The sequence below is a fragment of the Panthera leo genome, chromosome B4 (assembly GCF_018350215.1).
Source record: "Panthera leo isolate Ple1 chromosome B4, P.leo_Ple1_pat1.1, whole genome shotgun sequence".
NCBI classification, from domain to species: domain Eukaryota; kingdom Metazoa; phylum Chordata; class Mammalia; order Carnivora; family Felidae; genus Panthera; species Panthera leo.
Window position 1 is genome coordinate 121,233,588 of NC_056685.1, and position 24,761 is coordinate 121,258,348.

At 37.5% G+C, this 24,761-nt stretch overlaps 1 protein-coding gene across 2 annotated transcripts in view; it reads left to right on the forward strand.

Moving 5' to 3' along the window:
* UTP20 (UTP20 small subunit processome component) overlaps window positions 1-24,761 on the forward strand; it is a 109,158-nt gene that overhangs the window by 54,458 nt on the left and 29,939 nt on the right. For both annotated transcript variants that reach the window (XM_042947505.1, XM_042947506.1), the window contains exons 27-38: window positions 1,233-1,441; window positions 7,843-7,986; window positions 8,695-8,774; window positions 13,482-13,699; window positions 14,207-14,351; window positions 15,549-15,636; window positions 16,742-16,885; window positions 17,085-17,135; window positions 17,248-17,400; window positions 19,490-19,645; window positions 19,986-20,126; window positions 20,793-20,930. In XM_042947505.1, coding sequence (XP_042803439.1) covers window positions 1,233-1,441; window positions 7,843-7,986; window positions 8,695-8,774; window positions 13,482-13,699; window positions 14,207-14,351; window positions 15,549-15,636; window positions 16,742-16,885; window positions 17,085-17,135; window positions 17,248-17,400; window positions 19,490-19,645; window positions 19,986-20,126; window positions 20,793-20,930 — 1,667 coding nt within the window. The remainder of the gene's footprint in view (window positions 1-1,232; window positions 1,442-7,842; window positions 7,987-8,694; window positions 8,775-13,481; window positions 13,700-14,206; window positions 14,352-15,548; window positions 15,637-16,741; window positions 16,886-17,084; window positions 17,136-17,247; window positions 17,401-19,489; window positions 19,646-19,985; window positions 20,127-20,792; window positions 20,931-24,761) is intronic.

Genomic DNA, 24,761 nt, shown 5'->3' on the forward strand with positions numbered 1-24,761 from the left:
CATTACTTGACTGGTCCCATTTTACAAATGAGGAAACTGAGACTTAGAGAGTGTAGTATTTTGCTTATAGCCACTCAGGTAGAAAATGGTAGTTTTGTTTTTGTTTTTGTTTTTGTTTTTTTAAGTTTATTTATTTTGAGAGAGAGCGAGCATCCAAGCTGGGTAGGGGCAGAGAGAGGGAGAGAGAGAGAATCCCAAGCAGGCTCCAAGGTAACAGCACAGAGCCTAGCATTGGGGCTCGATCTCACCAACTGTGAGGTGCATGACCTAAGCTGAAGTCAAGAGTTGGAAGCTCAACCACTGAACCACTCAGGTGCCCCAAAAATAGGAGAAAGAGAGAGATAAAGAGAGAGAAAGAAAGAAAGGGAGGGAAGAAGGAAGGAAGGGGGAGGGAAGGAGAAAATGATAGCTCTTTCTGACTGCAGAACCTTTGCTGTAGTCCCATAATTGCTTTGCTTTAGGCAAACATAGATATTTATTTATAGGGTAATGTGTTACATTAAGTTCTGTATTTTTCTATGATAATGGATTCAGCTGTTAAAATGTTTTCATTCAGTATATTGCCCTGCAAAAGAATAGAAAGGCTTTTGTTCAGTGAAACAGCCTCCATTGTAAGAGGGTAGCTATAAATGGTACTCTTACAGGTGTACCATTTAGGTGTATGAATTAGCAAGCCTGTGATTTCATGCCAGTTGGTTTGAAGTATAAAGCTCAAGCAGTAACAATTCAAGTCTTTTAAGTAAATTATGAAATCAATTTTGGTGCTTGTTTATAAAGAATTTTGTTTTATTTATTCACTAAGGACTACAAGAGGAAACATTTGATTCTCGGCATTTAAGAAACTTCTAATTAGTAGGACATTTTCTGTGAAACTGCTCAAATCAACATAGACAGTGAAAGCTGAGAGTGAGCAAAGTGTATGGAAAATTGCGAGGGGAATGAAGACATTGTAACTCGGGTTTTGAGGAATAGTCTAAGGATGAGAAGTGGGCTTAGAGACTTAGTTCTGGCACAAGTTTCTCTCTCTTTTATTCTGAGTTTCCTCATCTATAAAGTGATAATACTAAAATGTGCCATGCCTAGCTCATTGAATATTTGGTAAGAGAATCAGGAGAAAATATGTTAGGAAAGTACATTATCGTCTACATGATCATACTGTATCATTGAGGGAAATTGAAGCTGTAATTGGAGAGTAACTAACATTTCCTTTTACTTGATATCTCTTGCACTAGGAGAATGCCATTCTGCAGTCATTCAGTCAGTAGAAGATTTGGATTTGTCGAAAGTTCTTCCTTTAGGTCGTCAGCATGGTATCTTAAATAGCCTTGAAATAGTATTGAAGAACATTAGTCATCTGATCAGTGCCTACTTACCAAAGATTTTGCAGATACTGTTGTGCATGACAGCAACAGTCTCACACATCCTTGACCAACGAGAAAAGGTGAGATTCACTGTAGATGTTTTTCTTCCTGGATGAATTATGTGGGTTTGAACTGTGTGGGTCCACTTGCAAGTGGGATTTTTTTTTCTGATAAATGTAGTGCAGTACTGTAAATGTACCTAATGATCTTCTTAATAACCTTTTCTCTAGCTGACTTTATTATAAAGTAATAATACAGAATTACAAAGTAGAATACATATACAAAGTATATGTTAATTGACTGTTTATGGTATTGGTAAGGCTTTCAATCAACAGTAAGCTATTAGTAAAGTTTTGGGGGAGTTACACATAGACTTGTGACTGCGCAAGGGATCAACACCCCTAACCCTTGCGTTATTCAAGGGTCAGCTGTATGTCACTTGTATATTTTAAAAAGAGGTTTAAAAACAGAGTGTGAATTAGTTCTATATACATCTGAAAAACTAAAGTCAGGGATAGTTGAGCTGATGTTTCTCACATTTTAATTTCAAGAGCCTAGAGGTATAGGACATCTTCCAACTCTCATTTGTCCAGAGTAGTTGGAGAATGAACAGAATACTGTTAGCATCATCCTTGTTATTTTGAGGTAAGAATTGCCGAGAGGTCTTTTATAAGTAAATGCTTGCCTACTAGGAGTACAATGTTTTGAATAAAGATCAGCAGCAAGACCATGTGGCTAGCTCAATGCCAGAGGCTTCACAAGGCAGTAAATATTTTCTGAATTGTATTAAAGACAATATATTTATGTTCTGTTGAAACAAGTATACGGGCGGGGCGCCTGGGTGGCGCAGTCGGTTAAGCGTCCGACTTTAGCCAGGTCACGATCTCGCGGTCCGTGAGTTCGAGCCCCGCGTCAGGCTCTGGGCTGATGGCTTGGAGCCTGTTTCCGGTTCTGTGTCTCCCTCTCTCTCTGCCCCTCCCCCGTTCATGCTCTGTTTCTCTCTGTCCCAAAAATAAATAAAAAAAAAAACAAAACAAAAAAAAAAAAACTCATATTTTAAAAAAAAAAAAAAAAAAAAAAAAAAAAAAAAAAAAAAAGAAACAAGTATACGGGCATAAGTATACTTTCTGGGAAGTCAAGAGAAACCTATGTCTTTATGGACTGAAGGCTTCTTAGAGAAAATGAGACTTGAAGTGCAGATCTAGATTCCCATTTCTGTTGATTCTCCATTAATGGTAAACAGGCACAGTTTTAACTGGGTTAAAAATCTGTTTCATTCATTTGATTTATGGATATGCATGGTGAACTGTCTCTCAGATATGGTCATGATCACTGAAAATGGACAACCAAAATTTGACGCTGTTTTTTGGGCTATGTGTGGATACACATCTGCTTTAGTAATGAAATTCTCGATTGCCGAGCTCCAGGGATTTAGAACACACCTTATATTTTGTTAGGCATCATTTTGTTTTCTTTACTCTTTCATTCATTCCTTCCACAAATATTAATTGAGCCCCTTTTGGGTGACAGGCACTGTTCTGAGCACTGGAGATGGAACAGTGAACAAAGCAAACAAAACTTCCTGTCCATTCATTTTTTCAATAAATACTTATTTCACACCTACCTGCTATCTATCAGACATAATTCTAGGTGGGGAATGAGACAGGTAAGGACTCAGTGTCATGGGGAGAAAGAGAATAAATAAATAGAATAATGTCGGTTGGTGGGGAGTCCCCAGAGGGAAATAAATGAGACCCTCTGCAGATCTGTGACTCATTCTCTATGGAGCTCTCTCCTCCCCAGCACTCTGCCTGCAAATTCTTGCTGCCATGCCTGGGCTCTGCCTTCTCACACTAAATCCTGGAACTCCAAGCAGGAAACCGGGAAATGTGTAGGACTCACTTCCTCTGTTGCCCCCCTCTCCCAGGGCTTACTGTCCTTTACTGCCTGCTGTCTAGTATCTGAAAAATCATCATTTCATATGTTCATATGAATGTTTCATATGTTCAGTTTTTTAGTTGCTTGAGAAGGAAGGCCAAACCTAGTCCTTGTTGATCCATCTTGAACAGATGCAGAAAAACTGCAAGCAGGCAGAGAACAGACCTCCGACTAACACACGGTTAGGAGCAGCTCAAGTTCCCAATAGCCAGGGCAGAAAGCTCATAATACCCGAGGCACCAGGAAGAGTCCTAGGCAGGGCCTTGCCTCGGTGTTGGAACTAGATTAACTCTGGAATAAAGGCTGCCCTGGCAACACCTACCAAAGCTCACAAAGATCCAACTTCCCAAGTACATTAACTGCTTCTGAGAATAAAATGCAAAAGTTTTCAAATGATTTAAATGAAAATAAAATTCACAGTGTCTGACATCCAGTCAAGTTTTACCAGGCATGCCAAGAAGTAAGAAAATTTTATTCATAATAAGGAAAAAACCAGTCAATAGAAGCAGCACGAGCAATGGTACAGATGATAGAAATAGCCAAAAACTTAAAATAGCTGTTAGAAAGGAATACACTCCATATATTCACAAAAGTAGAGGAAAACATGAGCATGTTGAGTGAGGGACATGAGATGTGAAAATTTTTAAATAAAATGAGGGGATGTGATAGGAAGTGACAAACAGGGAGTGGATGGTGCTGCTTTTATTAAGGTGGTCAGTGTCTTCTCTAAGGAGGTGATAATTTGAACTCGTGTCTCCCCAGCTGTGGGAAGAACATTTCAGGCAGATAAAATGACCGGTAGTCCCTGAGGTAGAACAGCCGTGGCACATTCTAAGAGACACAAGGGTAAGATGGCTAAAGCACAGGAGCGACAGGACTCGTGTAAGGTAACGTTGAGAGCTAGGTAGGGCCTCTTGGGCTGTTAGCTGGATTTACTCCTAACTGTATTGGGAAACCTCGAAGAGGTTTGAAGCCAGGGAGTGATGAGGTCTGTTTGATGTTTTTAAAATCTCACTTTGATTGCTTTGTGGAAAAGAGGCTTGGGCGGGGGGCAACAGTGAAAGCTGAAAAGAGGTCTTGGAAAAATTCTTTCTCTGTGTTATTTGAGAGCATCAGAGCCATACGAAGACTTCTGTGTGAATTTTCATTTGTGCCTTATAGTGAGTGATAGTGACTTTATCTACACATGGATATATTAAATCGTGAAAGGTTAGAGGTTTTATAAACTCTGTATAAGTTCTCTGACTTCTTGGTTAACTTAGAAGCAGTTATTCAGTAATGCAGCCTTACTCTTGAGTCAACAGTTAGTAACTCCAAAGACCAATTATGCAATTTCATAGATCTTTAGTTAGTGAGGTGCTAAGCTTTTTGACCGTTTGGAGCTTTTTTTTTAAGGTTCTTGGACAAGTTCAAAGAATTCCTTGAAGTGCTGTAATGAATTATTACACAGTAATACTGCTTAAGTGAGTTAAACTTCTACATTTGTGTATTTGAACTAAGTTACACATTTATTTATTTTTATTTTTAATTTTATTTGTGTGTGTGTGTCTTTTAGCTCCTTTAAAGCATTGACTGACACTGAAGTATATATCATGAGGGTTGTTGTGGTTTGATTTATTTTGGAATATTTGAACAATGTAGTAACTTTTAAATGTACATGAACTCAGTCATATTGACTGTTCCTCTTGGAACAAAAGTCTACAATTGCTCACTTTTAGGGCTTTTCTCAAGTTTACTAAATTATTGAGTAAATTGGGAAGCTGACACTGTAGAAACGAAGTGAGTGGAATGTGTAGATCCTACCCGATGTGGAGGGTGCCTGGTGGGAAGAGGGAAAAGGTGGGGGTGTCTGATTTGACATCATATTTGCTATGGTTAGTTTCTTATTTTCTCCAGGGGATCATGATACCATATTGTTTCAAATGTAGGTAATAGTTTTTATCTTTTAGCAAACATGATAGACCTCATATTGAAAATATTGCCCGCAGAACTGAAGCAAAGCAGAATGACCTGTAACTGTATCACCTTGTGCTTGCCTGTTATTTCCTGTCGTTGTAATTTGTATAAAGAGATAATTGGCCACAAGTAGATGGTAGAAACCTGGGAGGTATGTGAAATATGATGATTCCTCCAATTTGCATGGCGAAGTAATGACATTGTTGCTCCCATTCACTTGAATTTAAAATGTGTTGTTTTAGATTCAAATACTTCTTTTGATCAGAGTATCCAATTTTCATCACAAGTAACCCCCCATTACTTTTCTTCATAATATCATGGCCATAAAGCTTGATGAAATTCATTATATTAGGGTATTGTGTTGTCTTCACAAATTTCAGAGTGGTTTTCCTCACACCAGAGTGGCTAAAATGAGCAAATCAGGAAACTAGACATTGGTGAGGATGTGGAGAAACGGGAACCCTCTTGCACTGTTGGTGGGAATGCAAACTGGTGCAGCTGCTCTGGAAAACAGTGTGGAGGTTCCTCAAAAAATTAAAAATAGATCTACCCTATGACCCAGCAATACCACTGCTAGGAATTTACCCAAGGGATACAGGAGTGCTGATGCATAGGGGCATTTGTACCCAATGTTTATACCAGCGCTTTCAACAGTAGCCAAATCATGGAAAGAGCCTAAATGTCCATCAATTGAGAATGGATAAAGAGGATGTGGTTTATACATACAATGGAATACTACTTGGCAATGAAAAAGAATGAAATCATGCCATTTGAAGCAACGTGGATGGAACTGGAACGTATTATGCTAAGTGAAATAAGTCAGTCAGAGAAAGACAGGTATCATATGTTTTCACTCATGTAGATCTTGAGAAACTTAACAGAAGACCATGGTGGAAGGGAAGGGGAAAAAATAGTTACAGAGAGGGAGGGAAGCAAACCATAAGAGACTCTTAAATACAGAGAACAAACTGAGGGTTGATGGAAGGTTGGGGAGAGGGGAAAATGAGTGATGGGCATTGAGGAGGGCACTTGTTGGGATGAGCACTGGGTGTTGTATGTAAGCCCATTTGACAGTAAATTATATTAAAAATTTTTTTCAGGGTGGTTTTTAGATTTCGACATAGATAATAAAGGTCCCTTGTAAAAATAAGTTGCCACTATATATCCAGGGCTCACAGTATGTTAATGAAATGGAAAAACAATTAGGGGTTGCACCTTACCCCATTTGTTTGATTTTTAATAACATTCCATGCTTGGGAGGAAACTTTCTAGGCTTTTATCTCTGCTTGGCCTAAACCTCTTCATCCTTTAAGATCCACTAGAAATTCTGCCTCTCACATGAAGCATTTATTTCCCTTTTCAAATTTGTAATTCCTCCCCTATTGGCTGTCTTCAGCGTTTTCAGTCTATCACATAATTTAATATGTTTTCCTTTAGTGAGATTTTAAGCTGAGGTCAGAACTATGGCTGTCATGCCATTGGACTCATTGGTGGGGTCTCAATAAATTATTCTACTCTGAGCCTGAACAAACTGGCCACATAATTGTGATTTTGTAACTCATCAGGAAGGAGATGCCGAGTAGCAGTATCTGTTATGAAAGAAGTTTGCTCTTAATTCAAACATCCACCCACTCTAGCCTCTGTGCCTCTAAAGACAAATTTTGATTTTTTTCCCATATTTTTCTTTGAACTGTATATTTTCAGATCATCCCATGCCTCAATTTAATCACCTTATTCTCTTATACTGTATGAAGTATTCCACTATATAGACCATACATTCTTTAGTTCCCTAGACTAATTTTTTAACAAGAATAATTGAAAACTCTTAGTTTCAGAAAAAGTAAAAAAGTTATGAAAACAAAAAAAGAAAGTGACTTTCATTTGAAACAAAGATTTATTTTTTCCCCCTAATCTAAGACATTGTGATGGCAAAAAAACTTTTGTTTAGAATGTTCTGTTCATAGGAAGAAATCAGGATTTTATTTGAGACAATTACTGGGATAAAGAAATAAAACAATGCAGGACACAAAACAGCTGTTCCATTTGTGATTTTTTTTTTTTCCCTTAAGGACACTTTAACGTGATTTTACTAGGCAGTGATAATGGAGCACACCTCACCATTTGACTTTAAGTCTCTGTTTACCCATCTTGTTCAATGAAAAAAGCAATATGATATACTCAGTTGACATTTCCATGTGAATCAGAGCCACAGTCAATAGACTTACTAACAGGATTTCCAGTTTGATTCGTAGCCATCTGAGCAAGAGTGCTTCCCTGAGGAACCAAGGATAAAAAGGAAATAGTTTTTTTTTTTTTTAAGTTTTTTAATGTTTATTTATTTTTGAGAGAGAGACAGATTAGAAGTGGGAGAGGGACAGAGAGATGGAGACACAGAATCTGAAGCGGGCTCCAGATTTTGAGATGTCAGCACAGAGCCTGATGCAGGGCTCGAACTCACGAACCAGGAGATCATGACCTGAGCCGAAGTCGGACGTTTAATCAACTGAGCCACACAGGTGCCCTGAAATACGTTTTTTTGTTTTTTTGTTTTTTTGTTTTTTTTTAACAGAAGATCTTTGTTTTACAGATACAGCTCAGGTTTATTAACCCGCTGAAAAATTTAAGACGTCTTGGAATCAAAATGGTAACTGACATCTTTTTGGATTGGGAATCTTACCAATTCAGAACAGAAGAAATTGATGCTGTATTTCATGGTGCAGTTTGGCCCCAGGTAAACATGATTATTACATTCTGCCTGGATATCTTCTGCTTCTTCCCTTGTTTTTACTTTAACCAGCTTAGTCTACACCCAGACATGAATGCCTTTCCTGGTCTTTCCTTTTACACTAAGTCTTCCTTTGTTTCTGGAACTTCAGAACACTTTTCTTTGCCTCCACTGCCACCTAAAGCTCAAGAGCTGGTTTCTTAATCCCATGACATTTATACTTAAGGTTAATTTGAATATGACGTGTCTCTCAAGCAAATGGAATATAACCGTTGTATCACCTCAGTGATGTGCCTTTGGATTTTGACAAATACAAGAGAAAATGCACAAGTATTTTTGTTACACATTTCCTTGTTTGTAACCATTTTGTGATGATACCTGGTATAACTGTAACTAAAAAGACTATAGAGGAGACTTGATTTTAGGAAAGATTTCTAGCTGCTTGAGCTCTGTTATTTCTACCCAAATGAAACCTAAAGGACGTCATTCCTTTCAAGTGTCTAGCCCTTCCTTTCACTGCCTTTGCCATCTTCCATGTGTAGATATTTTGGATTCCTTTGTTTTTTTTCTTTCATCTGTCCTTTAAATGTTAATCTCTGTCCCTTGGCTCTTTATCCTTGGGTGTGGTTTCTGTACTTGTTCTGCTTTTTAGTTATTTTTGTCCACAATTCTGTATGTGATTTTATTTTGTATTCTGTTCATTTTGTGTCCTAGATCGGAAGGCTTGGATCTGAGAGTCAGTATTCTCCCACTCCTCTGCTGAAACTAATTAGTATCTGGAGCAGAAATGCAAGGTATGACCCTTCCTCCCTGCCTTTAAAAATGACAGTGTTTTAGACCAATCTAGTCAAAATGAGTCAAGGGAATTAATAATATTATTTATGGTCTTTCCATACAATGAAATACAACAGGTGTGGTTAAAGAGAATAAGGTGGGGGCGCCTGGGTGGCTCAGTCAGTTAAGCGTCCGACTTCGGCTCAGGTCACGATCTCGCGGTCCGTGAGTTCGAGCCCCGCATCAGGCTCTGGGCTGATGGCTCAGAGCCTGGAGCCTGCTTCCAATTCTGTGTCTCCCTCTCTCTCTGCCCCTCCCCCGTTCATGCTCTGTCTCTCTCTGTCCCAAAAATAAATAAACGTTAAAAAAAAAAAAAAAAAATTAAAGAGAATAAGGTGGCTGAATTTCAAAAGACATAGTTTAAAGAAAAATACAAGTTGCTGAACAATATAATCCAAGAAAAATAACTGTGCATGTGTATATATATAAAACGAAGTAGAAAATGTCTAGAAGGAGAGGTGCCTGGGTGGCTCCGCCAGTTAAGCGTCGGACTCTTGATTTTGGCTCAGGTTATGATCTCATGCTTTGTGGGATTAGGCCCTGTGTCCAGCTCTATGCTTACTGCTCAGGCTCTGCTTGCGATTCTCTCTCTCTCCCTCTCTCTGCCCCTCCCCTGCTCACTGCTCTGTGTGTGTCTCTCAAAAATAAATAAAAACTTGAAAGAAAGAACGAAAGGAAAGAAAGAAACAGAAAGGAAGGAAGGAAGAAAAAGGAAGGAAGAGGAAGGAAGGGAGAAAGAGGAAGGAAGAAAGGAAGGGAGGAAGGAAGGAAGAAAAAAAAAGGAAGAAAAAGAAACGAAAGAAAAAGAAAATGTCTAGAAGGATACATGGGAAACTGTTAATGTTATTGTAGCATGTGGAAGTTTTGGTGCCCGGGAGCAGGCAAGAGATACTTTTTATGCTATATCTTTGGAGTGTTCATTTGTAATTTTTAACAAAGGGGAATATAGGTAAAATAACATTTTGCAATTTAAGTTGTAGAGCATAATTATAGCAAAAGTTACGCATTTTTGCTAGTTTTACAGTTCCGTTAAAACTTAGAAATTAAAAGTATTGGAATCAATAGGGATGTTCTTCTAGTGTGTTGTAATTGTTTCAGTAGTTTGATTTGGCCTGGGAAAGGGAAAAACAGAATGTGAAACATGGCAGATACAGGTTTCTCCAGCTATCTGAAAGTAGAACATTTCTATGAAACCTTTCTTAAGCCAAAATGGCATAAAGCAAAGAAGTGATTACTATTTATTTACACGGAAAACATTTGTAGCGTTCCTAGATCCAAAAAATAACCTCTCATAGGCTTCTCTGATACCTTAGGTCACATCTTGCTAAGGGATGCACAGAATAAATCGAGACAAAGCACAGATGTTCACAGACGCAGTTCACAGCTCTGGCACCTTGATGCTGAGATGCTGAGTGTGGTTCCCAGGGAAGAAGCCTGGCAGGGCCACTCTCACTGCTCAGGGTACGTGCTGCCTCCATAATGACTTACTGCACAACAAATGGTGAAAGCTATTTTCGCGTTTCGCCTTTTTTCATAAAAGCCAAGTGGCATAACATGAACTTTTGAAAAGCCAGGGATATGTGTAGTTATACCAGCATATAAACCTGGCTACTTTTTGCATGTTTGCTTAAAAATAAAAGCTGATTTGTAATTTGCATTCTTTGTCTTTTTCCCAGTTTCTACTTAAAATCAAAAAAATTGCATAGGCTTTTTACATTTTCTAGATGTCCTCTGTTCTTTATAGAACTACATCTAAGTATACATACAGTCCTCCCGATCATAAGTCAACATTGTTTTGAGGACATCATGAGCCATTTACAGGACCTTCATCTACAGATGCTTGTGTCACAGACCAAATGCATATTTCCTGAGGAGTGTAGAAACCTATGTTGTTTATCTCAGTGATAGAAATAGACTTGAGTTTGCCCTGATCTGTTTTGAATAATGAAAGGTAGAATTAAAAAAAAAAAAAAATCATTATTGATTGTGTGATATTAGAATCTTGGCATCAGTTTTTACAAAATTGGTATCCTACTGTATAACTAGCTTTTGATTTTATCTTTTTTCATGTACCATGATATGAGGAACTTTTCCCCATGTTATTAAATAGTCATCAAAAACAAACCAAAGACCTTGACACTGTCTTCCTCAGGAAAACCTGTTTAAAATATTTTACTGCTAGTAAGGGCTCTTTTCATTTATTTCCCAGTTTGAGAAAACAATTTCATGTCTTGTCTTATAACTGGGCGTGTATAAGCAGCCTTTCATAGGCATACTTGAGAAATGTCTTATAGTTGTGTAATTTTTATGCAAATAACCGTGAAGGACTTTTCATCTAAGACTTGGTGATGGTGACCGCCTTTTATATTAGTTGGGTCCTTTCTTAAGGTATAGATCCACATCACTGGATGCCACTTCATCCTGTGTTCTGCAGTTTCTCCCACTGTGGGTTGGAGAAAAATAGAAGTCACTGAGTAACATGGCTTTTTTTGTATGTAACACTTAACCTGAAAGAAATCTTTAGAAGGACTGACTTCCCTTGAAATCTCCCTGGCAATAGATACGCATTTGTTGCTGTGTATGGAAGAATTAAAAAATGAGTATTTCTGGGGCGCCTGGGTGGCTCAGTCAGTTGAGCATCCGACTTCAGCTCAAGTGGTGATCTCACAGCTTGTGAGTTCAAGCCCCGTGTCAGGCTCTGTGCTGACAGCTCGGAGCCTGGAGCCTGCTTCGGATTCTGTGCCTCCCTTTCTCTCTCCCCAACACACTCGCCTTCTGTCTCTCAAAAATAAATAAACATTTAAAAATTTTTTTTTTTTTAGTATTTCAGAACCAGCTGATAGAAATGTTACTTTTCAGTTAAAAATTATTTCAAAGTGTGGTTACAGTTTACATAGTGTCAGTTAGACATTTCAGCAGGTTTTCATCTGCAGAGAAGTCCAGCATTTTATTTTGCTTTGTGTTTGGACAGATGCAGGTAGAGCTGAACTATAGCCGGTATCTTTAAGCTTACAATTAAGGTTAAATTGTCTCAAATTAAGTGAACTCGAAACAGCAGAAACTTACTCATTAACTAGAGAGGTCATATAATCCCAACCATATTCCTGAGGGTGAAGAGAGATGCTATAAATAATTAAGCCAAAACAACCAAAATAAACTGGGACTGTCCCTGGCCACTCTCACTAATAGCTGCTCTGGTTCTGACCGCCATGACCCCCACGTGACTCCATCTCTTCCTCCTCTGAGCTTTCCTCTCCTGGGCCTGTGATCACATGCTGCCTTTTTTTACCCTCCTCTCTTAATAGCTGACCTACTTAAAGCTCCGTGAGGGTAGAGAACATGTCACATTATTATTGTTACTACCCCTCATGATCCATGGTTCGTCGATACTCCTTACATATTGAAAGAGTGGCTGACATTTCTGACAGAGCCCTATACTTAAGCATGGAGCATGCCCAGTACACTGTTACATTGCCGTTCAAGAAACGCAGTTTGGTCATTTACAAGTTGTTTTGGATTTGAATGGGTTCTTGCGAAGACCTTGCCAGCAATTGAAAGCAGTTTTTTCACCTTTTGTGCTTAAAAAAAAATGTTAAGACATCACAGAGTAGTGGTCAAGAGAACAGTCTCCAAAACCACACAGACCTAGCTTCAGATCCTAGCACGACTGTGTGTTCTTTGACAGAGTTGGCCTCTCTGAGCCACAGTGTCACCACCTATAGAATGGAAATAATAACAGTACCTACCTCGTGGATAATAGAGGTGATAATGTGTAAAGTATTCTGCTTGGTGCCTGCACATACTATTCCTAGTATCTGTTAGACAAAGTTGTACGGATACAGCCTCTTAGAGCCTTTCTTCACTTTGTTAGTACTAAGTACATTAAAAGTGCTTGAGCTCTTCTTCCAATGATAATAATTGGTAAAACCAAACTGTCTGCATATTTTTGGTTTTACCTTCCTGCTGATTGTTAGGACTACGTCCCTGATGTAAAACAATTTCTGGTTTGCCATTGGCTGGAAAGCCTTTGTGTTCTCTACCCTTGTTGGTGTGTTTCCTCTAGGTGGGATGCTCTTATCCTTTGTGCAAGGTTTCATAATTGGGGATGGATTCATCCACCTCCACCCGAAAATGATCCTAATCTCTAAATGTTGCATATCCCGATACAGCAAATTCTTGTTTGGTCTGTACTCTTAATTTCCATGCTGTAGTATGTTGGTTTTTATGTTTTATAAACATTCACACTCTAGAAGGCTTTTAATTGAAAAATAGCTTGTCTTCAATACATTTCTTGTAGAAAAGGCTTAGACTTTGGAGTTAGACTGTGGTTCAATCTCAGCTCTACACCACTAAGCACAGTGGCTTTAGACAAGTCTCAGGGTTTTTTTGTTTGTTTGTTTTTGTTTTTTACCTGTAATGTGGGGACCGTGTTACCGCATGATAGAGATGTTATGAGGATTAAACGAGAGATGTAGATAAATTGTCTAATGTAATGTTGGTGAGGTGCCTACCATTACCCATCATATTATAGATTTTAAAATAATTTCCCTTTTGAGTAATCTTACTAATGTTCCTTCACATATGTATTTAAACTCAATATGAAAATTCATATAGAACATGTTTTCATAAAGAAACATTGAGAAATAAGATGACTAATCTCCTTGCAGGTATTTCCCTTTACTGGCTAAACAGAAACCTGGGCACCCTGAGTGTGATATCCTGACCAACGTCTTTGCAATTCTGTCAGCGAAGAATCTCTCTGAAGCCACAGCCTCTATTGTGATGGATATAGCTGATGACCTTCTTAACCTTCCAGATTTTGAACCCACAGAAACACTTTCGAGCTTGCCGGTGACTGGATGCGAATACACCGAAAGGACAGATGGTACGTGTGCTGTACAAAGCAAAGCTAGCATTTGTGCCCTCACAAAGGAAAAAGTCCATACAATTTGGCTCTTTTAATTAGTTACATTATTAAAAGAGTTTCTTTTCTGTAGAAATTAATACCAACTTACATAAACTGAATTTTCTTTGCAGTCATAGAAATTCAGATTATTTATGCTCCAGAAAGCTCAACTGCCCACCAGGAAATTATCAAATGACTTCCACTGTCCTTTTTCTGAATTCTTCCTATCATATTGTACGAACAGTTCTTTTACTACTTCCCAAAATGGGTTAATTAGATAAAGCCTCAGGGGTCTCTTATATAAACTTAAATTTAGCTAATGATACAGCTATTATGACTAAGAAGAAAGTTATTTCATCTTTAAATTTGAAATTTATTAAATGTTTATGGTAATTGAGTGGTTTCCTTGTCTGTCATTATGAAGATAGTGTACGATTATCCTTTAAGAGAATAATTTATTAAAATCAAAACATCACTTTTTTTCAGAGTCTATCACAATGGGAGGAAGATTAATTCTACCTCATGTACCTGCAATTCTCCAATATCTCAGCAAAACCACAATAAGTGCAGAAAAGGTGAAAAAGAAAAAGAACAGAGCACAAGTCAGTAAGGAACTTGGCATTCTGTCAAAGTAAGTGATATATATACGTCCTTAAAAGGTAACATTACTCTCCATGGTTTTAATTTCTGCTAAATTATGTCCAGTTTTTCAATTATTTAAATGTGATAATAAGCTGAAAAGGTTTTCAGTATTTTAAATGCTTTCCATTTTTAAGTTAATGTGGAACTCTTTTTCTTTTCTGGAATATTTATTAAAAAACTTTTATGTAAAGCATCTGCCTTCATTTTATTATAAGAAAACAGTCTTCAAAATTCTAAAGTAGACTAATAGATTTGCTTGTTTAGCCTTTGCATATTTTGTTCAACTAGAATTTTGAGTTACATGAGATCACATACTTTTTTTTTTTTTTTAGTTGATAAAAATAACTAAAAGAGCAGGCTGTGGTTGCTTTGTTTTCTAAGGGTCAAGAAGATCTTGCAAGGATTTTTAAAGATTCTTTTTGTCAGTAGACCTAATAATATGTAATTGTGATTTCTATAGCAAGGTTAGTAAACCAGAGCACAAAAAATGTTTCTATTTTAAACTCTAAATTGTTCCAGGCCTTAGCTGCGAAAAGTTTATTTTTTTCTGTTAACCTCAGCAACAGCAAAAAATGATATATTAGAGAATCGTTGAGGAACTTCTTTGAAATGTTTTATTTATACTGTTGTACTTCTAAGTTTTGCAGAATGGGAAACCACACAAAATATACTCATTGAATTTTATCACAGGCTGTGTGGTGGTGAAAAGGTGAAGAGAGATCAGGCACTGCCAGAAAGACCCGGGTTTGAAAGCCCTGCTCTACCATTTCTTAGCGATGTGACACCAGTTTCTCTGAGTCTCCCATTTTCTTTGGGCAAAATGGAGCTAAAAATAATTCCTACATTGAAGGCTATTTTGGGAATTAAAGTGAAAATTGTACAGAAAGCCTTCTACAAGTCTTGGCACTTAGAATGTTATTTCTTTGTAAAATAAGAAATTACTGATTGTCAGATCATGATATCATCTACACAATCAGATGCTACAAGAGAAATAGAATAGTAGCAAGGTGCCTGAAGTTGGAGAGAAGTGAGCAGACACTGCTAAATAAGTCACCTGAACTTTTTATAGATGAACACATAAAAGCCACCTGTCTGTCACGTTTTTCTACAAAAAGTTGAGCTTCTTAGAGAAGTACTCTTAAATTGTTGATCTTCCTTATATATCCATTTTTTTCCCCATCTCTAGGATCAGCAAGTTCATGAAAGACAAAGAACAAAGTTCTCTGCTCATTACACTTCTCCTCCCTTTCCTCCACCGTGGCAATATTGCTCAGGTACAGATTCATAGGATTTTATTTTGTCTCTGAAGCAGCACTTTATTATTAGATTTATTTGTGAGCAGTAATTTCCTTGGTTAGATTCTGTAATGTATTTGTGAAGAGACTTTATATAGAAATACAAAAATAAAAATAGAGGAGAAAAATTGGGATGGAAGTAGGAATGAGGGTGCACAAGAAGGTGGAAAACGCCATCATCAGTCATAACAGAAAAAGTGTTATTAATCCCTTCATTTTCCTTTCTTTAGCTTCTAATCCATTTCAAGGCTTTTTTTTTTTTTTTTTTTTTCCCTGACTTTGACCAGTAATGAATCTGGAACCCAAAAAGTACATTGTATAATCTTTTTTTTTTTTTAATTTTTTTTTTTAGTGTTTATTTCTGAGACAGAGACAGAGCATGAGTGGGGGAGGGGCAGAGAGAGAGGGAGAGAGAGAATCAGAAGCAGGCTCCAGGCTCCGAGCTGTCAACACAGAGCCCGACGTGGGGCTTGAACTCACAAACCATGATATCATGACCTGAGCCGAAGTTGGTCACTCAACCAACTGAGCCACCCAGGCGCCCCAGTACATCGTATAATCTTAAATATAGATCACAGTTGCAGGACTGAATGAAAAGTCAGACTATAATAATATTAGGCAGAGCTAAGAATTTTCTGATATGATTTTCAAACCTTAGTTCAATCCCAAGTTAAAGAGTCTTCCCATGCTCAAACTCAGGTATGAGGCCGAAGCCATTACACTGAACATCTCTTACCACATAGTAATTCAGTGTGGAAAACCACAGATCTGTAGACAACCAGAAATGTGTTTTTTTTTTTCAGCAAGCTCATTTTTCTTGGCTCTTTTTGGACTCAGTAGAGGAAATTCTGTCCCAAAGCCATATGTGTTTTCTATTAGAATTAAGGAAGAAACCATTCATGGACATTGTTGTGGATTTTATGTTGTTAAAATGCTAAGAACTTTTAAAAGACTGTGAAATAACTTTTCCAATTACTACTTTTGCTTCTTATTCATAATTGTATGTTTTCTGGGCTGAAATATATTAAAGCCAAGTTGATCAGTTTTATAAACTACTGAAATGTGATTTCTCTTTCTTCTTAAGGATACAGAGGTTGATATTTTGGTGACGGTACAAAACCTTTTAAAACATTGTCTGGAGCCTACAAGCTTCCTCAAGCCTCTAGCAAAACTCTTCTCAGTTATTAAGAATAAATTGTCAAGACAGTTGCTTTGTACAGTTTTCCAGGTCGGTAATACTAATTTTTACCCCAAACCACCCACCCCTTTTTAAAAAGATAACTATGACATGTAACACATATTAACAGCTTTCTTGGTGCCAGTATGTTGTTTCATATAAATTTGAGTGGAAGGAGGGAGTTAAAGGGAGGAGGGCAGGAAAATTAAGATTTTATTCAGTAATAACATACTTTTTTCATTCCATTTAGACTCTTTCTGATTTTGAGAGTGGATTAAAATACATTACTGATGTTGTCAAGGTAAGAGAGAAAGTCTTCTCTTTTGCTTCAAAAGTATTATCATTTTTGTTTATTTAAGGTTGATGTACTTTCACCTATGTTTTCAACGTTTCAATGTTTTCATTTCTCGTAGCTTAATGCCTTTGATCAAAGACATCTTGATGATATCAACTTTGATGTTCGCTTCTCAGCATTCCAGACAATCGCCTCTTGTATTAAAGAGATGCAAACTGTGGATGTTAACTACTTAATTCTAGTCATGCATAATTGTTTCTATAATCTGGAGGTAGGTCTTTATAGCAAAAGTTTATGAATTGGTTTTCATTGTTTTGATATGACCAAATTCCTTAATTTGTGTTTTGAGCAGGACAAAGACTTTTGTGTAAAATTTCTTTTAGTTGCACAATATTTTGCAATATGGTGAAGACCATATTGTTATTCTCATGATTTAAAAGATAAGTACTTTGAATAAAATAATATATGTGGAAACACTTTGAAAAATCCAAAAGCTGTGTATTAGAATAGGGAAATTCATAAAGACAGAAAGTAAATTAGTGGCTAGGTTACGAAGGGCTTCTGAGGGAGGGAGGAATGGAAACGGAGAGGGAGGACTTCAGACTGGCACAGGGTTTATTTTAAGAGTAATAAAAATGTTCTTAAGTTAGATAGTGGTGATGGTTGAAACAACCTTGTGAATATATTTGCAAAAAGACTTTATACTGAAAACCATTAAATTGTACACTTTAAAGTGTACAAAAGGGCGAATTTTAGAGGTGCCTGGGTGGCTCAGTCGTTTAAGCATCTGACTTCGGCTCGGGTCATGATCTCATGGTCTGTGAGTTCAAGCCCCACCGTCGGGCTCTGTGCTGACGGCTTGGAGCCTGGAGCCTGCTTCAGATTCTGTGTCTCCCTCTCTCTCTGCCCCTCCCCCACTCATATTCTGTCTCTCAAAAATAAACATTAAAATAATTTTTTTTTAAGGGTGAACTTCAGGGGTACCTGGGTGGCTCAGTTGGTTGAGCATCTGACTTCAGCTTAGGTCATGATCTCTCAGTTTGTGAGTTTGAGCCCCGCATCGTGCTCTGCACTAACAGCTCAGAGCCTGGAACCTGCTTCGGACTCTGTGTGTGTCTCCCTCTATCCCTCCTCTGCTCATACTGTCTCTCTCTCTCTCTCTCTCTCTCTCAAAATAAATAGACATTTTTTTAAAAAAGTGAATTTTATAGTATTTCAATTATATCTCAGTTTTTTTAAGTTTTGTAACTACTGTCATTATTTGACAGTCTGCCCTCCTTTATTGATATAGAACTATAAAGGGTTTGGACTATAATTAAGTGCCATGTTGCTGAATTGAATTAAAGCCCCAAAATGGGGAAAATGGAACCCTTGATTTATAGTTGACCATGTAATCAGTAATATCTTTGTGGCATTTTATAGTTATTCATCAGGTATCAACAATTATGTAATATATGAAAAAGTAGTCTCTCTGTTTGGAGATAATTCTTCATATATTATGTCAAGTTCCAACACAAAGGATTCCAAATCACTGCTTGGTTGGCTGAGTTGGAAATAGTTTCTCCACATTCACTGCCTGCATTGCTCGAAGCAGGAACTGGAGCACAACTAACCAGGATTATACCAGCCAACTTTGTCATTCTCAGTGATCATGTGACACTGAATATTGAAAACTGCTTATTTTGCTTGTTTTGAGAAATAAAACAAATCAAAAACTCTATTTCATCATATTTTCCAAATGGGAGTGACACTTCTCAGTAAGCATGATTTTTTAAAGTTATATACTACAGGCACACCTCATTTTATCATGCTTTGCAGATACTGTTTTTTACAAATTGAAGGTTTGTGGCAACTCTGCTTCAAACAAGGCTGTCAGCACGATTTTTCCAATAGCATTTGCTTACTTTGTGTCTTTGTGTCACATTTGCTAATTCTCACAATATTTCAAACTTGGTGATCTGTGATCAGTGATTCTGACTCTCTGAAATACAGATCATGGTAAATATTTTTTAATGAAGGTATGTACCTTGTTTTTTTAGACATAATGCTAGTGCACACTTAATAGACCATAGCATAGTGTAAACATAACTTTTATATGCACTGGGAAACATTAATATTCATGTCACCTACTTTACTGTGACTTTCACTTTGCTGTGGTGGTCTGGAACCAGACTCACAGTATCTCTGAGGTATGCCTGCATGTTCCTCACAACCCTACATTTGGTTCTTCCTTATGATTTTTACATAGACGAGTGGCAACATTTTCATTGAGGGGTAAACTCTTTCATTGGGAAATAGTATTCCATATTACAGATATTACACAGAATAATTTGGGGTTTTTTCTTTTTTCCTGTTTCCAGTTAGGAGACATGTCTTTAAGTGATAATGCCAGCATATGCCTGATGAGTATCATCAAGAAGGTAGCTGCCTTGAACGTCACAGAGAAAGAATACAGGGAAATCATTCATCGTTCACTCCTGGAGAAATTGAGGAAAGGATTGAAGAGCCAGACAGAGGTATTGGGGTTTGCGATTGTATTTTTGTCTTTTACACACTACTGTCTGTGAGTTTGGTATTGGTTTTGTTTTTTCCTACTTATACTGTTGTTGAAAAGCAGTCAGTCTTATAAGTACATTTAATTAAAATACTTGATTGCATAAATACCAAACTTTTAACAGGAGAATGAGAATAGAAAGGAGAGCAATCACTTCTGATTTCAGTTTGTGTTTATAGTGGGAATATTTTACTTTAAAAAAAAGAAAAAAAAATTGTAATGGCTTTGTTGTGTGTCTCTTTGTATCCTCTAGAAAACAAATTCTTTAAAAATTTTTTTTCCCCTCAATTTGGCATTTGCAGAATATTCAACAGGATTATACCACAGTGCTTTCCTGTTTAATTCAAACTTTTCCAAATCAACCAGAATTTAAAGAGTTGGTACAGCTTACTGATTGCCATGATCCAGAAATGGACTTCTTTGAGAATATGAAACACATTCAGGTAGAAGACAGTTCTGTTCATTTCTTTTTTTCCCTGCCTATAAGTATTTCAAACTGTTCTATCTCATTTAAAAAGATATATTTTAATTTTCCAAAAAGTTTTGAGCCTCTGATTTCTTGGTCTTATTGATCGTCAATGAAATTAGCACAGGAAATGATCATTTTCCTGGGGTCTGTTTTCTTTCATGGTATCATAAACCACAATTACAGTGTCACCTTTCTCTGCCTTTTGCTAAGAAGTTTAACTGCTTTAGGATCCATTGTTAAACAAATGCTATGGATTATATCTCTGGAAGCAAATCAAGGCACAGGTGTTGCTCATGTAACACATGGACTGCCCTTCACTCCTTTAATCTCTTCGTGCAAAAGGAACATGATACTGGGGCACCTGGGTGACTCAGTCAGTTGAGCATCCAACTTGTGGTTTTGGCTCAGGTCATGATCTCACAGTTTCGTGGGTTTGAGCCCCACGTCAGGCTCAGTGCTGGCAGCATGAAGCCTGCCTAGGATTCTCTCTCTCTCCCTCTCTTTCTGCCCTGCCCCCACTTGCACTGTCTCTGTCTCTCTCAAAATAAATAAATAAACTTCAAAAAGAAATGATACAGAAATGGAGCTGGTCATATGTGTGTTCATTCAGTAACTGATTCTTATTTTATCTAACGCATAGATCCACAGAAGAGCAAGAGCGTTGAAGAAACTGGCAAAACAGCTAATGGAAGGCAAAGTTATGCTGTCTTCTAAATCTCTCCAGAATTACATCATGCCTTATGCCATGACTCCAATTTTTGATGAGAAAATGCTCAAGGTGGGACATTAGATTTAGAAAACATTAAACCTCAGGGCACCTGGGTGGCTCAGTCGGTTAGGCGTCATCCAACTTTGGTTCAGGTCATGGTCTCATGGTTTGTGACTTTGAGCCCCGCATCGGGCTCTGTGCTGACAGCTCAGAGCTTGGAGCCTGCTTCAGATTCTGTGTCTCCTTCTTTCTCTGCTCTTCCCCCACTCACGCTGTCTCTCTCTCTCTCTCTCTCTCTCTCTCAAAATAAACATTAAAAAAAAAGAAAAGAAACCATTAAACCTCTACCCATACCGTGACACACTTTTCCAAAATGCATATGGGGTTAGTGACATCCATGTTGATGTTGTCACCATAATTAGAGGCTTAGAATAGTTCTGAAGCCCTTAGAATGGTACTTGGCACACAGTAAATGTTCTATAAATGGTAGGCGTTATTTTTATTTTCATTATTATTAGCTCGCAAAGGCCAGCCACAAAATATTTCCCCTCTTAGAAATGATCACATTACTAACATAGCATACTTTTATTTGTGTATCATAGGATTTAATTCTGATAAATACCATTAATAATCAGTATTTTCCCAAATGTCTTACAAGAAATGAAGTCACACAATAGCTACCTTTTCTTTAACACTATGCCAGCTACAGGTGCTATTCTAAGTACTTTACATAGTCTTACTTCATCCTCACCACAGCTCAGCCCTATGGGGGGGATTGTTGTCAGTATATTACAGGAAAGTAAACTGGGAATATGTGAGGTATTTATCTTTCTCAAAGACATACAGAATGAGAATCAGTATTTGAACTTAGGCCTGTCTTCACTGTTAGACTACACAGTGCCAAAAAAACAGTGCCTGGCACATTGTAAGACTCTGATAAATGATATTTATTGATCAGATTAATGAAAGAGTGAAATTTAAGTCCAATTTGAGGTGATATCAGGAGCTGTTGGTCGAACTTATTCTGTGTTGATCACATGGTCTTATGCAAGTTTAGGTTTCCCCTATTGTTTCAAAATTTTTTTAAAGAATTACCTACATAGGGGCGCCTGGGTGGCTCAGTTGGTTAAGCGTCTGACTTCAGCTCAGGTCATGATCTCACGGTTTGTGGGTTTGAGCCCCACATCAGGCTCCGTGCTGATGGCTCAGAGCCTGAAGCCTGCATCAGATTCTGTGTCTCCCCCTGACCATTCAAAGATGAATAAACATTAAAAAAAAAAAAAGAAAAGAATTACGTACGTAAATAAAATACTCCCCCTAAATTCTGGCTTGAAGAGCCAGTAAGCACAACCAATTTATAGTTTGATGGCAGTAAAATAGGAAAGAGGTGTAGATGAAAAAAATATATTTAGTTTTGGTTGACGTTAACATAATATATCTCTTTAAACGTTTATTTATGTTAAGGGAGAGACTGCACATGGGTGGGGGAGGGGCAGAGATAGAGGGAGAGACAGTTTCCACAGTGTTAGTGCAGAGCCGGATGGGGGGCTCAGTCCCATGAACCATGAGCTCATGACCCGAGCTGAAATCAAGAGTCAGATGCTTAACCAGCTGAGCCACCCAGGCACCGCAATATGGTATATCTTTTTTCGTGTTCTATTTTTTTTTTTTTTTAAACATATTTGTGATTTTGTATTTACAGTTGGTTTCTGGTAGATAACATATAACTGGGTCTTGGCAGTTTTATCAAATCTGACAATCTCTGCCTTTTAATAGGTTTTAGACAGGGGCATCTAGATGGTGCAGTTAAGCATCCGACTCTTGAATTTTGTCTCCGGTTATGATCTCACAGTGGTGAGATCAAGCTCTGCATCAGGCTCCACACTGACAGTATGAAGCCTGCTTGGGGTTCTCTCTCTCTTCTTCCTCTGCCCCTCCCCTCTTCATGCTTTCTCTCAAAAAAAAAAAAATCGTTTTTTAGACCATTTACATTTATATTAATATGGTTGGATTTATATCTTTGATGTTGTTTATATTCCATTTGTCCCTCTCTTTTTTCCCTTGTATTGGATTAATTGGATTTTTTAAGCGATTTTATTTTATCTCTGTTGGCTTATTAGTTATCATTGAGCTCTTTTTATAGGTTTTACCTCTACATTAGTTCTGGTGTCTTTTTTTTTTTTTTTTTTTTTTCCCCCAGTTTGTGTATTTTGATAGAGAAATAGAGTGCATGTGTCCAAGAGCATGCACAACCAGGGGAGGAGCAGAGAAAGAGGGAGAGAGAGAATCCCAAGCAGGCTCTGTGCAGTCATCATGGAGCCTGACTCAGGGCTCAGTCCCATGAACCATGAGATCATGACCTGAGCTGAAACCAAGAGTCAGACACTCAACTGACTGAGCCACCCAGGTGCCCCTACCTATACATTAGTTTTATACATATATTGTTATTTTTGCCTTAAACAGTCAATTATCTTTTAAAGTGATCTTTCAAAATAAGGAAGGATCTTTTATATTTCCTTACATATTTATAATTTCTGGTTACTTCCAATTACTTATAATTTTCCAGTTATTCCTTTGGGTAGATCCAGATATACTGCTATATCATTTTATTCCTGACAGGAAGACCTCCTTTAAATTTTTTGTAGTAAAGGTCTACTGGTGATGAATTCTTTCAGTTTTTATGTCTTTTCTCATCTTTGCTTTTGAAAGATGATGTTTCTGGAAGTTGTGGAATTCTAGATTGACAGGGTTTTTTTTCTTTCTATTCTTTAAAGATAATTGCTCTATTGTCTTCTAGTTTATATCATTTCCAACAAGAAGTCATTCTTATCTTTCTTCCTCTGAGTGTAATATATCTATTTTTAGGGGCTGCCTTGAAAATTTTCTCTATATCACTGGTTTTAAGCTAGTTGATTATGCTGTGCCTTAGTGTAGTTTCCTTCATATTTCTTGTGCTTGGGGTTTGTTGAGCTTTTTGGATCTACTGATGTAGTGTTCTTCAAACTTGGAATTTTTTGCCATTATTTCTTCAAAGATACTTTTGGGTCCCCTTCTTGCCTTTGGAGACTCCAGTGTGTATTAGGCCACTCAGAATTGGCCCAAACTCATTGAAGCTCTTTTTTTTTTTTTTTTTTCTCATTAGTTTCTCCCCCTCCACCCAGGGTTTCATCTTGTTTCATTTTTGTTTCAATTTTGTATCGCTGTGTCTTCAAGTTCACTAATCTTTTCTTCTTCAGAGTCTAATCTGATTTGAATCCTATCCAGTGTGTCTTTCCTTCCAGAACTGTCTTTTCTATTTCTGAATTTTTGGCTTGGGCCTTTTTTATATCTTACCTCTCCTTAACATGCTTCTGCTTTCCTTTCCCTTCTTGATCTTATGGAATGTAATTTCATAAATTGTCTTTGTCTACTGTAAGTCTAGTATCTGTGTCACTTTGGGGTCTGTTTCTACTAGTTGATTTTTCTTGTCATGAGAGGTATTTTCTGCAGCTTTCTTCTCTGTGTAGCTCTCTCCTCTCTATGCTTTGCCCTTTGGACTCTGGCTGCCACAGCCTTCTCTCTGCCTCCTTACCTCAGGGAGACCACTGGGCCCTTTTTGGGTTTCTCCTCTGCTATGACCTGACAGTTCTCTTCACACAGTGAAATTAGGATAATTATAAGACGCATTTCATTTGTTGCCTTTCTCTCAGCTAGCACTGTACTGCACTGTTCAATGTCCAAAGTCTGAAAACTGCTATTTCATATATTTTTGTCTATTTTTCTAGTTTAAGGTATCAGGGTAAAACCAGTCCCTGTTCTTTATGGTGGCATGAAAGAGATGTCTCCAAGGCATCTGTACTGTTGAATGCTGAGCTCTACATTAAAGTTAACTTTAGTGTTTAACTTTACACACTGAATTTA